Raw genomic sequence first — 15369 nt, 5'->3', positions numbered from 1 at the left:
TTTAAAATGTTAAGGAATCTTTTATCAAGTTGTACATACATTTAAGACAATTGAATTATATTTAAATTGAAAATAAACTAATACTTCAACATTCAACAACTATAAATGTTTAACTAAATAATTAGAAATATGTATTTAATATTGTATTTTGATTACTGATTTATTTATTGTTATATCGTGTGCAGCATATGCTATCAATAATTATTTTGGTTTAATATTAAAATTGCTATAAGAATTCTTTGTTAAGTTACTACAAAAATCTAAATTTGTCTTAATAAATTTTTGTATACGTAAAAATATGTTTGATTTTTTTATATATTGCAAAAAATTGTAATAATATTGAAAAAGTCATTGGATCTCTCTGTAATGTGAAAATGGGGTAATTATCAGGGCGGCAAGCACGACACTAGAAATTTTTTCCACGGGGGGGCAGAGTGAGGCAAATATTTTTTTTACATGGGCTAAGGTTTTTTTAACAATCAATGAGGTTGTTTAAATAAAATATAAATATTTTTGTATAATAATATAACATAATATAGCTATTAACTATATACTATATAGTTTATAAGTTTTTATATTTTATGCTCTAAACAGATAATATGTACAAACTTTTGAATAGTTAAAAATGTTTTAAGAATAATATCAAATATTTTTAATGTCCTTATGTAAGAAAATGTTTAAATCACAGACCGTCGACAACAATTAAATTAATAATGATTTACAAAAATGATAATATCTTTATTACTTTAATATTACATACCTTTGTGAATAAATGATAATGTTTTTTTTACTTACTTTTCATAAATATAAATTAAAGTAATTGCATTAAATAATGAACAGATAAATTTGTTTGACTAAACTTTAATGCAGTTATTTGGGATACCTTTTTTTGTTTATTTTCTTCCAATAATTAGTATTCAAAAAAAGTAATAATAAATAAATAAAAGATTTTTCTTATTTAACAAATTTTAAAACATATTTTAAGGCGCCCGGTTCTAACGTGATTGTCTTCAATAACATGCTTTGCAGGAATAATGATACTGCTCTGTAGAATTAACCAAATTTAATTATTTTTTTTTATTAATTGACAGGAAAACATTCTACAGCCCGCATCGAATTTCTTTTTTCGATATTTTGATCTCAAACTTAATAATAAGTCTTTTAAAAAAAGACAATTTTTATCTTTTTATTAATTATTTTATACTATTATTTAAAATCAAATAAAAAATCCGAGTTCGATGTGGGATATAGAATATTGTTGTTTATCAATTAAAAAAGAAATTAGATGAAAATATTCAGTTGTCACAAGTTATTCATAAAATCAAAGAAGTCATTTTTGTCCGCTGAAACGCCCAAAACGGACAACTAAACATTTCATTCGATAATATGTTGGGCCATAGATATACGAATTCGTTTTCTGCCACGAGTACGAAGTACCGCGTATTATAGCTTGCATTTATTTTTTAAAAATGTGTATTGACTTGTAGTAAAGTGAATAAACTAACTGTGCGCGCAATATATGCGTTTACCTTTTCTTTATTAATTATGACTCGTTATTTTCATATATTGCGCACACAACCACACATCTCAAGTTACTACCTTCTTATATGTATATATATCCACCTTCGTCGATATATATATATATATAAGGATTTAATTATATGGTAAATTGACTTACCTTAATTTGATTGGAGACCCGCTTGATATTAGATGGGCGAAGGAAGAAGAAATGGACTTGATATTGAAACACTTTGGATTTATTTTTAATCAAAAACACAACTTATATATTTGAAATATTTATTATTTAAAACGTAAAATATTATACTGTACATATATTAATATAATTTATTAAGTATGACTGCCACCAAGGGCGAACGCGGAGAGAGTGAGGCTCTGTGGATCTGGCCGGTGGTCAAAGGGTATCATCCGAGCACAGATTATAACGGTTCTTGTAAAAAAGGAGTAAGGACATAATTATAAAAGACCACAGATGTTTATTATAATATAAACATCTGTGTGACCGTATTATACAATGTTATAATATAATATATTATATTGAGGGACATAATGATGACACTCTTTTTGTATTAGCTTTAATTACTTTAATATTTGAATGATTTATAAGCATTTTAAAATATTAATATTTTACATACTCATAACTTGCTTAAAAATTAAAATATTGTAAAATACCGACGAGAAACCACAAATAATATTCTTACCTTAAACGTTGATAATAGGTCATTTTATTCCAATACCTACTTAACCTAAATACACAAAATTAGAAATGTTAAACATATATTTTATATAGTGTGAATAATTAAGACGGAGACAACGCGTGAATTTTAATATAAGAACATGTGTTTTTTTCAAACCCAAGTATGTTTTATTACTATCGGAAATAGAGAAATATTATATGAGAATGTTTTTTTTTCTTTGTTAGGTACTTATTGAGTTTTTCTATACAATATTTTATATTATCTCTAGCTCTTAATGGTAAACTATAAAATGTAGCTGTTTTAAACATCAGATGCTTTGAGAAATTCTTATTTAGACGACATTTTTTTATTCTTTGTAAAATTTAGAAGATAGGTATATTATATTGACTGTTTTAAGGTCGATACTAAATTTAAGAATATTTATATATTTAATTTATTTGAGGAATAATTAAACGTACATAATGTAAGTATATATTTTATTTATTTTTAAATTACAATTTATTTTTTAATTAAAATTTTTTTATTTTATAGGTATATCAGACTAGACCTTGTGATCGACATATAGACTATCTTAACTTCCTTCAAATTTAAATGTAAATGATTTACAAATTTATTATATAATTTATTTATAATTAAATTTTTCAACAAATTATAATACTCAATCGCGTGACGTCAAAACATAATTTTTCCTGGTTACAACAGGAAAATTTACATAGAAATAGTAAATTTTTTTTCTAATAAACAAAAAACTGATTTACTGCATTCTTCACATTGTTGTAGTTATAAAATAGAAGAGTTATTATATGTATTAAATTCAAGAACATGGTTGAATGATCGTATGATCGAACATTATTTTACGCTTTTGGCCAAAAGTTGTAAGGACCAATCAATAGTGAGCTTAGATCCATGGGGTTGAAAAAGCAACAAAGTCAATAAAAGGCTCATTTAATTGTGATGAACTTATAATTCTCACAAACCTATAAGTAAAAGTAATTATTAGTATCGACCTCGATACCGATGATGACTGTGATGTTGAAATAAATTCTGGAGGAACCAGCCTACCTACAGCTTTTGAAAAACTCAATTTAAATAGCATAAATTATAATACTCAATCGCGTGACGTTAAAACATAATTTTTCCTGGTTACAACAGGAAGATTTACACAGAACTAGTAAATTTTTTTTCTAATAAACAAAAAACTGATTTACTGCATTCTTCACATTGTTGTAATTATAAAATAGAAGAGTTATTATATGTATTCAATTCAAGAACATGGTTGAATGATCGTATGATCGAACATTATTTTACGCTTTTGGCCAAAAGTTGTAAGGACCAATCAATAGTGAGCTTAGATCCATGGGGTTGAAAAAGCAACAAAGTCAATAAAAGGCACATTTAATTGTGATAAACTAGACCTTCACTGTGGTGGATATGAAGAAACAAACAATAACTCTGTACGATAGCAATAGCAATAGCCTAAAACTAAATTTTTATGAAAATATGTTAATTACTTGATTATTTGAATGTGCATACAATATAATTAAGAAGCTGGATGATGAATAGTTTCAATGGAAATTAAACCATGGGAAATCTCTGTTGCAGAATAACACTTATGACTGTGCTGTATTTACATGCATAAATTTCAGACATCTTTTATGGTTAGGAAAACCATTAAATTACACTCAAGAAGATGCTCCATTCTTAAAAGATTCTAGCATGGTTGAATTATCGTACGATTGAACATTATTTTACGCTAAAGACCAAAAGTTGTAAGGACCAATTAATAATGAGCTTGCTTAGATCTATTTTTTTAAAATTGTTTTGCAATCCATGGGGTTGAAAAAGCTACCAATATTTACAATCTATAAATATTAACTATATTACTGTAATTAAAATGTGCGAACAGTTAATATTTTAAAAGATATAATAAGTGATACTAAATTCCATAAAAGATGGTTTCAAGTAATTAAAGTGACTGAAGAAAATAATATTGCACCGCCTCCAAAATTACCCAGAAAAAAAATATGGTGGAGGTGATAATGGCCCTCAAAATGTTCCAGTTGAATATTATTATGAAATAAATATATACTACAATGTTAGATGTAATAATCAGAAAAATGGAAGAATGTTTTAAGGAACATCAACTCAAGTTTTAAATGCATTGAAGAATTGACTTATTAAGAAAATATGTTAACATTAGTACGTAACACATATTTGTTAGATATACAAACATTAAAATGAACTCAACATTTTTAATAAAATGTATGCAGCCAAATATTCTAATATATCTGGAGAGAGTATAATATAAAAAAAAAAAAGTGAATACATTGCAGCCCATGAAATAAGATCTAGATTTCCTTTAATATATCCAATTATAAAACATTTTTATAACAATTCCTACAATTACCGTGTCTTGTGAAAGAAGCTTTTCGTGTTTACTGCATTTAAAAACATTTCTGCAGATAACAATGGGTCAAGAACGACTCAGTAGCTTATTTTTATTACAAATTGACGTAGAGTTAATCATTGACAAATTCAACAGCAGTGTGTCAGTTTCTGGACGCCGCTTAGCTTTGACTTAATTTATAATTTTTCAAAATAATAAAAATTACATTTGTAAAAGCTAAGAATAATAAATAAAGTTTTTATTACTTGTCTAATATATAACCTAGTTATTGTTAAGTTATGTTTATACTTTGCACCCAGGGGAGCTTCAAGACTTGATTGGAACTAAGTCATATTTTTCACAAAACTTTATAACACAAAATATTATATGTTCTTGGGGGGAAGGTGGGGAGTCACGCCTGTTTGCGCCTGCTGGAATTTAGTGGAATTATGCCAATGTGTATAGTGTTATAATAAAACTTAAAAAGAAAAAAAAAATTGATATATAACATAAATTAACTAAACAATAAAATCACTTAGAGATGATGGACTCCATAACATAAAGCACAATTCACTTTTTTTTGACAAATTTTATCTTTTATTTTTAGGATTTAATGTAGATTTCATATTTTTGGTTTCAAACTTTTTAGATGGTGTGTCATTACTTGTTGATAAGTCAGACATATACCCTGCCTTTTTAGCTTTCTCTCTAGCTAAAGTATAATTATCTAAATAAAAATAAATATATTTTTCTAAATAAATTAAGTTAGTTTAATAAATATATTATAATATAATCATCAAGACTACAGAATATATAGGTTATATAATGAATAATTTCAATCATATGTTTAAAGTTATAAAGTAAATTATAGTGTATACCTTTATCTTTTCCCAATTTATGAGCTTTTAAAAAGTCAAACTCAATTTCATTTGGTTTGACTCTTTTTTGAATTTTTTTTGGCCAAGCACGTTTGTTCTTATTTAGCCAGTAGGCCGGTACTACTTCAACTGATCGGTCATCAATAAATTCTACAGCTGACCACGTTTCAAATAGCCAAATAGGTATACTGAAAACAAGCACAATACCCAAAAATAATTTTGAATATTATTAATTAAATATTGAACACTTAAAAAAATGAAAATAGTCTATTTTAGATGAAAATTATAAAATTAAGTAGATATATATTATATATAGACTTATATTTTTATTATAATACAAAAAAAGCAAAATGAACACGTATTATGTAAATATAGATAATAATTATATACATGGGTACATTAATAAAATTATGATTAATATTAAAATATGGGCTCAATTTTAAATAAATAATAGTAATTGGCATAGTAAGTACTTAAAAAATAATTTAATACAGTATAATAATATAATGATAACTTTTTTTACAAGGTTCCTAAATTTTAAGATGAATGAATAATTAGTAATACAATTAAGTTTAAGTCATTATTATTAGATACATTTTTAATAACATAAATATCTAATTCGTTAGATTTTATAGGTTTGATAAATAACTCATTTTTTTGGTCAAATATTTTACAAATAAGGATTACTTCCTGTAAATTTTATTTCTGAATGATGTTGAAAACTTTTACTATTTTTTTCTTGAGTCAAAAAGTATGAATCTCTTTCCAAATGTGTTTTAATAGTCATGTTTTTTTAATATCAAAGTGGTAAACTATTTTCCTTTTATTGAACCTGATAATGTAGAACCACGGTCCACGGGTATGAAGTCCAGAAAAATAAGGAGCACAATTTTTAGGTTCAATGTTAGACTTTAGTAAACAAATTTCTCTACATATTTTCATAACCTGTTCCAAAGGTTTATGTTCACAAAACTGTCTAATAATTTACGTGCAACATCTAAGTACAACAAATGATAAGGACTTTATAAAATAATCATTGAAATACTTAAATTAAAAAAATGATTCCAGTGTTGATCTTTTAATGACTGTTTAGTGACTATTATACCATAATATAGTAAGAACATACAAAATTCTGTTGCTTTCCACCTATTTATTTCATCTAGATTCCTAGGTTTTCTAGCAAACTCATGAGGCATTTTGTTTTTAATAATTTTAATGTAATTAGATATTTCTTTTATTTTCCAAGATGGACTTAAAGAGGCCCTTTCATCCATAATAGTACTAGTTTCTAGACATACAAAGCGCATATAATCAAGACAGAATCCAGTCGTTATATTAAAATTAGGCAAAGTTGCTAGACATTTCTAATATGATATTCCTCTTGAGGTTGCAATACACAATCATCATGAGTTCGCTTGGGTGGAAAATTAGACGGCAAAGTACATGGAAAACAAATTCTATTTGATAAATATTGTCCTTCATGCTCACACTTTGAGCAAGAAAAATAACCTGAATGTCCTTTAGTTTTTAAAATAAAATATTTTGCAGGCACATCACAACAAAAAGCATCAATAGAAAAAATATACTTTTTATTATCTATATAAATACTGCTTTCACTTAATATTTTTGCCTCATCTACAAACTTTTTCAAGAAATCATTACTATCAATGGATTTTACTAGCCCACAATAAATCCCAATTGGAAATACTTGATTGTTATCGGATGGTAACACAAGAATGGGCAACAGGACTACTTTTAAAAATGCAAAGGGCGAGTGAGGAACATGTCCCCCCTGGAAAATTGTTTACTGTGATCAGAATCTATTTATTTATTTAGATAGAATTTAAAAATTTAATTTAATACACGAAAATCCATGATTTGTTCATGAAAAATCAGTTTATTTACTGTGGGTTGTGGTAATCAAATTATCAGTTATAAATAATAACACACATTTTCGTTTTTATTCTATGGATAATAATTAACCTACAACATGTACTGTAGAACGACCATTCAGTACATTACGGAGGGTAAAGACATGGACGAGATCTACAATGAGTGAAGATGGATTATTTTATGATAAGCGTACATAGGGAAAAAATTAATGATAAAAATAATGAATACATAGAACAAGTAATATTTGGTGTTAAAAAAAGAAATTTACAATTTTTATTTGTAAATTAGCATTTTAAAAATACAATTAATGTTTCAAGTATCCAATTTATGTTATTAATTAAATACAAATTCAATAAATTACTTTCGTGGTTAATTGGTTAAATAATTTTTATTTCATAATTTTCCAGTTTGATATGTATAATGTTAAATTGTAAGCCCCTTCATATCTCACAGCCATTCCTATTTATAAATGGATTGATTAATTAAAATTGTATCCCCCCTTGAAAACTTTTGTATGGGCGCCCTTGCTCCTCTTGCACCCTTCTTCTTTTTGACCTGTTATTTAGGCAATACTTTTTCAAAATACTTTTCAAGACACCCTAACCTACACAATTAATGAAAGTAAATCAAAATGAGTACCTACTATTACTAAAGTCGCGGCAACGAAAAATGAGCGTTGGTACCGCGACCCGTTGTTTTTACCCGTATTTTGCGTATTTTATAATACTAAATATCACTGTCTGTCATCCTCGGGTACCGTCAGCACGGTGACCTTTGGACTACAGATTAGACAACCACACCATGCCCGAGAATCCAATTAAAAATAAACCACCCAAAACTGTACCGTAAATTAAGATAGTAAAGCAATCAAATACATATTCAATTAATAATGATTCTACAATATCAAACTCTGAATGGCAACAACAAAAGTCTTCGAAACGTAGTCTTCCTAATTCACCCATTACTCCAAGCAACAACTAGGGCAAAAAAACAAAATTATTTTTCTCACCAAATCGATTCTCCGCATTATCTGCAGATGAACCTTCCAACGATCCAGATATTGCCGATAATAATGATGTTTATAATCAAAATGAATCTGAACACGTAATTACTCAAACAAGAAAAATAGACCTACCACTACCAATATACGTAAAAGGAACAATCAACTTTGCCGGACTTAGAAATGCAATTACCGAAATAATTGGACCGGATAGCTTTATCTGCAAATCAACTACCTCGCATATAAAAATCCAAACAAATACACCCGATAGCTATAGAACACTTATCCACTTTTTAAAAGATGAGAAAGCAGAATACCATACATTTCAGCTTCAATCTGAAAAATCATTCAGAGCAGTGGTAAAAAATATTCACCACACAACCGATCCTGCTGAAATAGCATTAGCACTAGAAGAAATAGGATTCACCGTAAGGCAAGTGACAAACATACAACACCAAAAATCCAAAATACCACTGCCCTTATTCTTTGTCGACCTTGCTCCTGAATCTATTAGTAAGGAAATATTTAACATAACGTCCCTACTTAATACTAAAATCAAAGTTGAGGAACTTCATAAACGCCGTGAAATTCCTCAATGTCAAAACTGCCAGACTTACGGCCATACAAAAAGCTATTGCTCACACTCTCCTTGCTGCGTGAAATTCGGTAGAACCCATCTTACCACAACTTGCACAAAATCACCTGACCTGCCGGCCAAATGTGCTCTCTGTGATGGCGAACACCCAGCCAACTACAAAGGCTGTGCTATATACAAGGAGCTGCAACAACGTCGCCGCCTACCAGTCAACTCAAGACATAACAATCAACATCATCAATCGCAATCAACCAACCGAACGACGAAACCCAATTACCAGTCAAATCCGCAACCATCAACGCAAAATCCAAGTACTCGAACAAACCAATCATACGCAGAAGCAACAGCAAATACAGGTAACGCACCACCGCCAACTCCGTCCTCCAACACCTTACCTATACCCAGTCCTGATAATAATGATATAAAAAAAATTTTAGAAGAACTTAAATGTCTAATTAACCCACTTATCTCTCTCATCACAGCACTCATGTCTAAACTTTTAAATGACACACACAACAAATAACTCAGTCACCCAAAACTCTATCATGATCCTTTCATGGAACGCGAACGGACTAAAAAAACCATAAAGATGAATTCCTCATTACACTCCAAGGAAAAAGAATTGATATCGCTTTAATATCCGAGACCCATTTCACTAATAGTTACTCTCTCAATATACCAGGCTTTCGTCTGCATCATACCAACCATCCGGACGAGACTGCTCATGCAGGATCCGCTATCTATGTTAGGTCTTCTCTCACATCTCATCCACTCCAAAAATTCCAAACCGACTATATACAGTCGTGCGCTGTATCCATAATAATCAACAATATACCTGTTTCCATAGCAGCCATTTACTGTCCTCCTAAACATAATATATCCACTAACCAATTCAATATCTATTTTAACACCCTCGGACATAACTTTATAGTCGGTGGTGACATAAACTCTAAAAACATTCAATGGGGATGCCGGGTCACAAACCCTCGTGGAAACTCACTCTTACATAGTGTAATAAACAAAAACCTACAAGTAATCTCACCTACTAACCCGACTTATTGGCCAACTTCCTCTCGAAAACGACCGGATATATTAGATATATTTGTAACCAAAATTCCCAGCACACTCCACTCATTAATTACAAATCTACACGCTCCATGCTCAGATCATTCCCCCATTCTACTCTCAATCGACTGCCAGCCTCTGTCCAACCAACACAACCCAACACCATTACACTCTCATATCAACCGGGATAACTTCCATAAGTCAATACTGGAAAAAACCAGTCTAAAAGTCCGCCTAAAGACAAGCAATGACATCGATGAAGCAGTGAATCTTTTTACATCCAACATCCAAACTTCAGCATGGGAATCAGCGCAACCCACGCAATCACACACATGTAACATGATCATTCCCCTTTACATCCGTAGTCTCATAGCACAAAAACGTCGCGCTCACTGCCTATGGCAAAGATCAAAATATCCCACTGATAAATCCCACTACAATATGCTTTCCCAAAAACTCAAACGGACCCTAGCAAACTATAGAAACAAATCTTATACTAATCACTTAGAATCACTTACGACTAAGGACGGTTCTCTCTGGAAGGCTACCTAATCAAAAGACTTGCGTCGGCAAACATACCCGACAATCCTAGGAAAAGACTAAAAAGGCGGTGGTGTCGGGACCTATTAATTTAGTTAATTACCTAATCTTATTTTTATTTATAACTTTATTGTTAACTTATAAAAATATATATAAATATCTGACAAAGTGTCTTCACTGGAAGGCTTCTTAAATCTGTCCTTTCCTCAAGCCACTTATCTACAATTATCTATTTTACTTATTGTTCATTTTATGTAACAGATTATAAATAAAATTAAAAATAATAAAAAAAAAAAAAAAACTTTATTGCTTAATCAAACTTGAAAAATATAATACATAAAATAAATAAATTTATTCTTGGGAACTTTCCAATTCACTTTCAATATAAAATTGCTTTAATATACCTATAAAATGTTAGTTATAATTAAATTGTATTTAATACTAATGAATCAAAAGAAAGTGTTGTTTAAACTTACCCAGTAATGGTACGTTAGCAATTTAATATTACAATTAATTACTGATGACAAATTAGTATATTAGTATAATTAGTATTTTCTTCTTTAGCTGATGATCCAAATGATCCTTTAAGTTGAGGTTTTATTGAATAATACATTTTTATAATTAATTTATTACTAAATACACAATAATTAAAGTACCCCTATATGCTATGAAAAATACACCTATACCTATAAGCTTAACACAAGCTAGTTTAAATTCTTCACCTTGTTCAAGCTTCAAACAATGTTTTGAATTTTTTGAAAAATTTAGTTGAACTATCTTAATAAATTAACAGTTATCAATGTAACAACAAATTAAAAAAATTACGCGTTGCGTTACGGTCACAGAGTAGATCTATTTGTCGTATTTGTCTGGCATTTATTGATATCGTACTTATTATTCTGTAATAGTACTATAGCGAGGCGAAAAGTGAAATCGTTATCGTCAAGCACTCAACCGCCCCTTTATGTTTTTTTTCAGTGAGTTTTGGGTTGTATGGGAACATTGCTGACGCGCATTTTTATTAGCACTGTATTGACAATTCATTAGTAAATATATTTTTTTTATTTGTCTATCTAATACTACTATTATTATGATTATTACTATAAGTAGTATAAGTAATAATAAAAGTTGTTAAAATAGGTATCTAATTTCATTGTCATTACATCGTTTGAAACTATTTTAGGTGGAAACAGTTGGAGCCCCGATGAAAAACTCCACTTGGCGTGTGACGATTATTTTTCGCCTCACTTACTACACTATAGTAGGTACCTACTACAAAATAAGAGCATAACCATTTAGACAAGTATGGCTGTCATATAGTATGCGATCTTCCATCAAACAATAAACAATTAATATATTAAGTAGGGCTGGGATTTCAACGCACTTTTCGTTTTTTTTTCAGAGGTTGTTGTACGATGGTTGCCTGGTAACAAAACCGTAACGTGCACTTTTGAATGAAAATAAGAAAATTTATTTTGAATTTTTAGACAATTTTCAATTTTAATATTATTTTCTTCATTTATTAGAGCTTTATAGGGTTTTTAGTGCATTATATTGGAGTTTTTGGACCCAAAATTCTAACTTGTTATTTTACTTTAAGATTTTATACGCTAACTCAGGTTTTATATAAATATATAAAATGTGTATAATGTTTATAAGTATATATTTTTTTTGAACTTTAGTTCCTAGGTTTTAGGTACCTAGATACCATCAAAATAATTTTAAAAAATATACAAGGAAATAGTTGTTTTTTTCAGATTAAAATAAATCCAAGTTGAAGTTTAGTTTGTAGAAAAATAATTTTAACCACTTTTATTTAATTAATTTAATCAACTATTATTTAAAATTTATACTAAATTTATTAAAAATAAAAACAATTTACCCGCATTTTTTAGAATTTTTAGGGCATTACATTCCCAGCCCTATTAATAAGCAATAAACAAATAACAATTAATATTATCAATGCTTCGGAATTTTGTACAAGTATATAGACTCAGACGTTCAGTAGGTACCGACGTCATGTCTTATTATTGTGCGAAAATACAATTTATACACAACTGTTCACTCAATATGATAAAGATATTTATTTAAATATATATAATGTCGAATCAACCACAAATTGTTATTTAATAAAGACGTTATTGTTATGGAAAACAATGAAAATGTCCAATGTTATAAGTGTGGAAGTGATATGAATAATGATGTACGTGAGGAGAGGGGTAAAAAATTGTAAGAATTATCATTGATTATAAGTACTAATATTTTTATCAATGATAATAGTTATGATTCAAAAACTGAAAATAGAACAATACCACAATTAAAAATTGCTTATCATATGGCAAAGAGACGAGCCAAAAAGAATCTGAATTATGATAAAGTAAATTTATACTTATCTAATACATCATTGAATAAATGATTCCTTAAAATATATTATTATGTTTCTTTTAAATATAAAAACATGTTAATTAATATCATAAGAAAATATTGTTATTCAGTTGTTATTAAATAAAATATGGCTTATAATTTTTTTTAAAACGATTATCGATAAATATTTAAAACTAGTGCCAGCACTGCCAGCTTGGTATAAAGACGCTAGTATGAGAATGTCAGCGCACAACCTATTTATTTTCTCACCCTGACCCAAGCGTAACATATCAAATTTTATGTTCGCAATAATGACTATAACCATATTAATTTCTTAAATTAGAGTAAAATGACCTCTTAAAAATTTAAAATTAAGAACATTAACTAGGGTATCCCATAAAAATATAATAAACACTTATAAGATGCCATAGATAATGTTCTTAACTTTAAATTTAGAGAGATTATTATTCAGTTCGTGTTGCGACACCGCACAGTCCACACGTATGTTTCTATCGCGCTCCGCTTATCAGCTCCCGATAGCCAAGTCGTTTGTGCTCGCCGCGACGTCTACTCCGTCGTGGTGCTAACCACTGGTAATGTATATTTTTATTATACTCCCCAAGGCCTACTACCTGTACACCTTATCTACATCATTATGAGTTATAATCGCCAGCCGACCGGCTCTCATAGCTACACTAACAAAAACAAAACTACTAATCAAAAAAATAAACAACTCTCTCCGTTAATTATACCAAAAACCTTAATTAATCAAACGGGCTCTTACTCACCGTTGGACTTCTCCGATAACGAGAATGACTGGCAAACAGTCACAAATGACTCGGGTAAACGTCAAAGATCACCCAACACTCTCTCATCACCACTTCCAAAAAAAGACACTAGTATTTTCATCTCTTCAAATCGCTTCTCTCCATTAGCCCCTCCCAATGAAGAATCTCTAATGGACACCAACAATATTGAGCAGTCACAGGAAGTCACCCCTCCTAAAACCGTCAATCCGCCACCAATATTCATAGAATCCAATCTAAATTTCAACAATTTTACCGCCAAAATCAAGGAACTTACGCAACCTATTGGTTTCGAATGTAAAACCTCCACCAAAGGGGTTAAACTACAAACATTTAATTCGGACTCGTACAGATCTGTTGTTAAATTTCTCAAGGAAAGCCAAGTTCCCTCCCACTCATTCCAGAATAAAGAATCTAAACCATACAGAATTGTGATAAAAAATCTCCACCCTACCACGGACATATCTTTCATAAAAGACGAATTAACCTCACTGGGCTTCCAACCCAGAAATATTATGAATGTACTTCACAGACAATCCAAGGCACCTCTCCCTATGTTTTTCATTGACTTAGAACCGGATATTAACAACCCTGATATCTTCAAGCTTTCACTCTTATGCTACTCAAAAATAAAAGTCGAAGCTCCTCGTCCCAAAAAAGACACTCCCCAATGCCTTCGATGTCAATCATATGGTTATACACGCACTTACTGCAACCACCACCCCAGATGTGTTCGCTGCGGTGATCCCCATGACTCATCACAATGCCAAAAAGATCGAACTCAACCCGCCAAATGTGCCCTATGTGGTGGCCCACACCCTGCCAACTACAAAGGTTGCTCAGTGCACAGAGAAATCAGCAAAAATAGAAAACACTTACCATCGAATCCCTGGCACAAAAACGCACCGAACCACCAAACATCTTCCTCCTCACAAGAACCTCACAAAAACACCAACGTGGAATTCCCTCCCTTGCCACAAAATACGCCCAATCATTCACACAGAACACATCAAGAATCTCCTATCCCTAGTGTTCTGAATAACACAACGGATCAGCTTACGTCTTTCATCATGGAATTCAGATCTCTAATTAATCCCCTGATATCCCTACTTATATCACTCATCGAAAAACTCATCTCAAACAATGGCAGAAAATAAGTTATCCGCCTTAAACATTCTTCAATGGAACGCAAACGGAATCACCAATAACACGGAAGAACTTAAACTTGTTCTCGCAGAAAAAACATAGATATAGCTCTCATCTCCGAATCTCATCTCACCTCCAGTTCAAAATTTAAAACTTTCGGATACGACTACCTCCAAGCCAATCACCCCGATGACTCAGCTCATGCTGGTGCCGCACTACTAATTTCTACTAAAATCCCACACTCACCATTTCATCCTAAATCTAACCAACACACGCAGATAGCCGCTACATCTATAAATATTAACTCCATACCCACGTCTATTGCATCAGCCTACTTCCCACCTGGATCACCTTTTCCGGCAGAAGATCTGTCACTATTTCTTCAAACACTTAATCACACATACATCATAGGTGCTGACTTTAATGCGAAGCACGAAGCATGGGGCTGTCGCTCAAAAAACACTAGAGGTCGCACTCTAC

General features: G+C 30.3%; 1 protein-coding gene across 1 annotated transcript; it reads right to left on the bottom strand.

Annotated features, from left to right (window-relative positions):
- Positions 1 to 5219: 5219 nt before the first annotated feature.
- LOC113558259 lies at positions 5220 to 6267 on the bottom strand (the record flags this gene model as incomplete). Its single annotated transcript, XM_026963735.1, has 3 exons — positions 6155 to 6267; positions 5481 to 5668; positions 5220 to 5329 (listed from the first exon to the last, which is right to left on the bottom strand). Coding segments are annotated over exons 1-3 (411 nt in total), but the record flags the coding sequence as incomplete, so codon positions are not given.
- Positions 6268 to 15369: the final 9102 nt, after the last annotated feature.

This window comes from Rhopalosiphum maidis, chromosome 3 (assembly GCF_003676215.2).
Source record: "Rhopalosiphum maidis isolate BTI-1 chromosome 3, ASM367621v3, whole genome shotgun sequence".
NCBI lineage: Eukaryota > Metazoa > Arthropoda > Insecta > Hemiptera > Aphididae > Rhopalosiphum > Rhopalosiphum maidis.
This window is presented reverse-complemented; position numbering and strand designations above follow the sequence as displayed.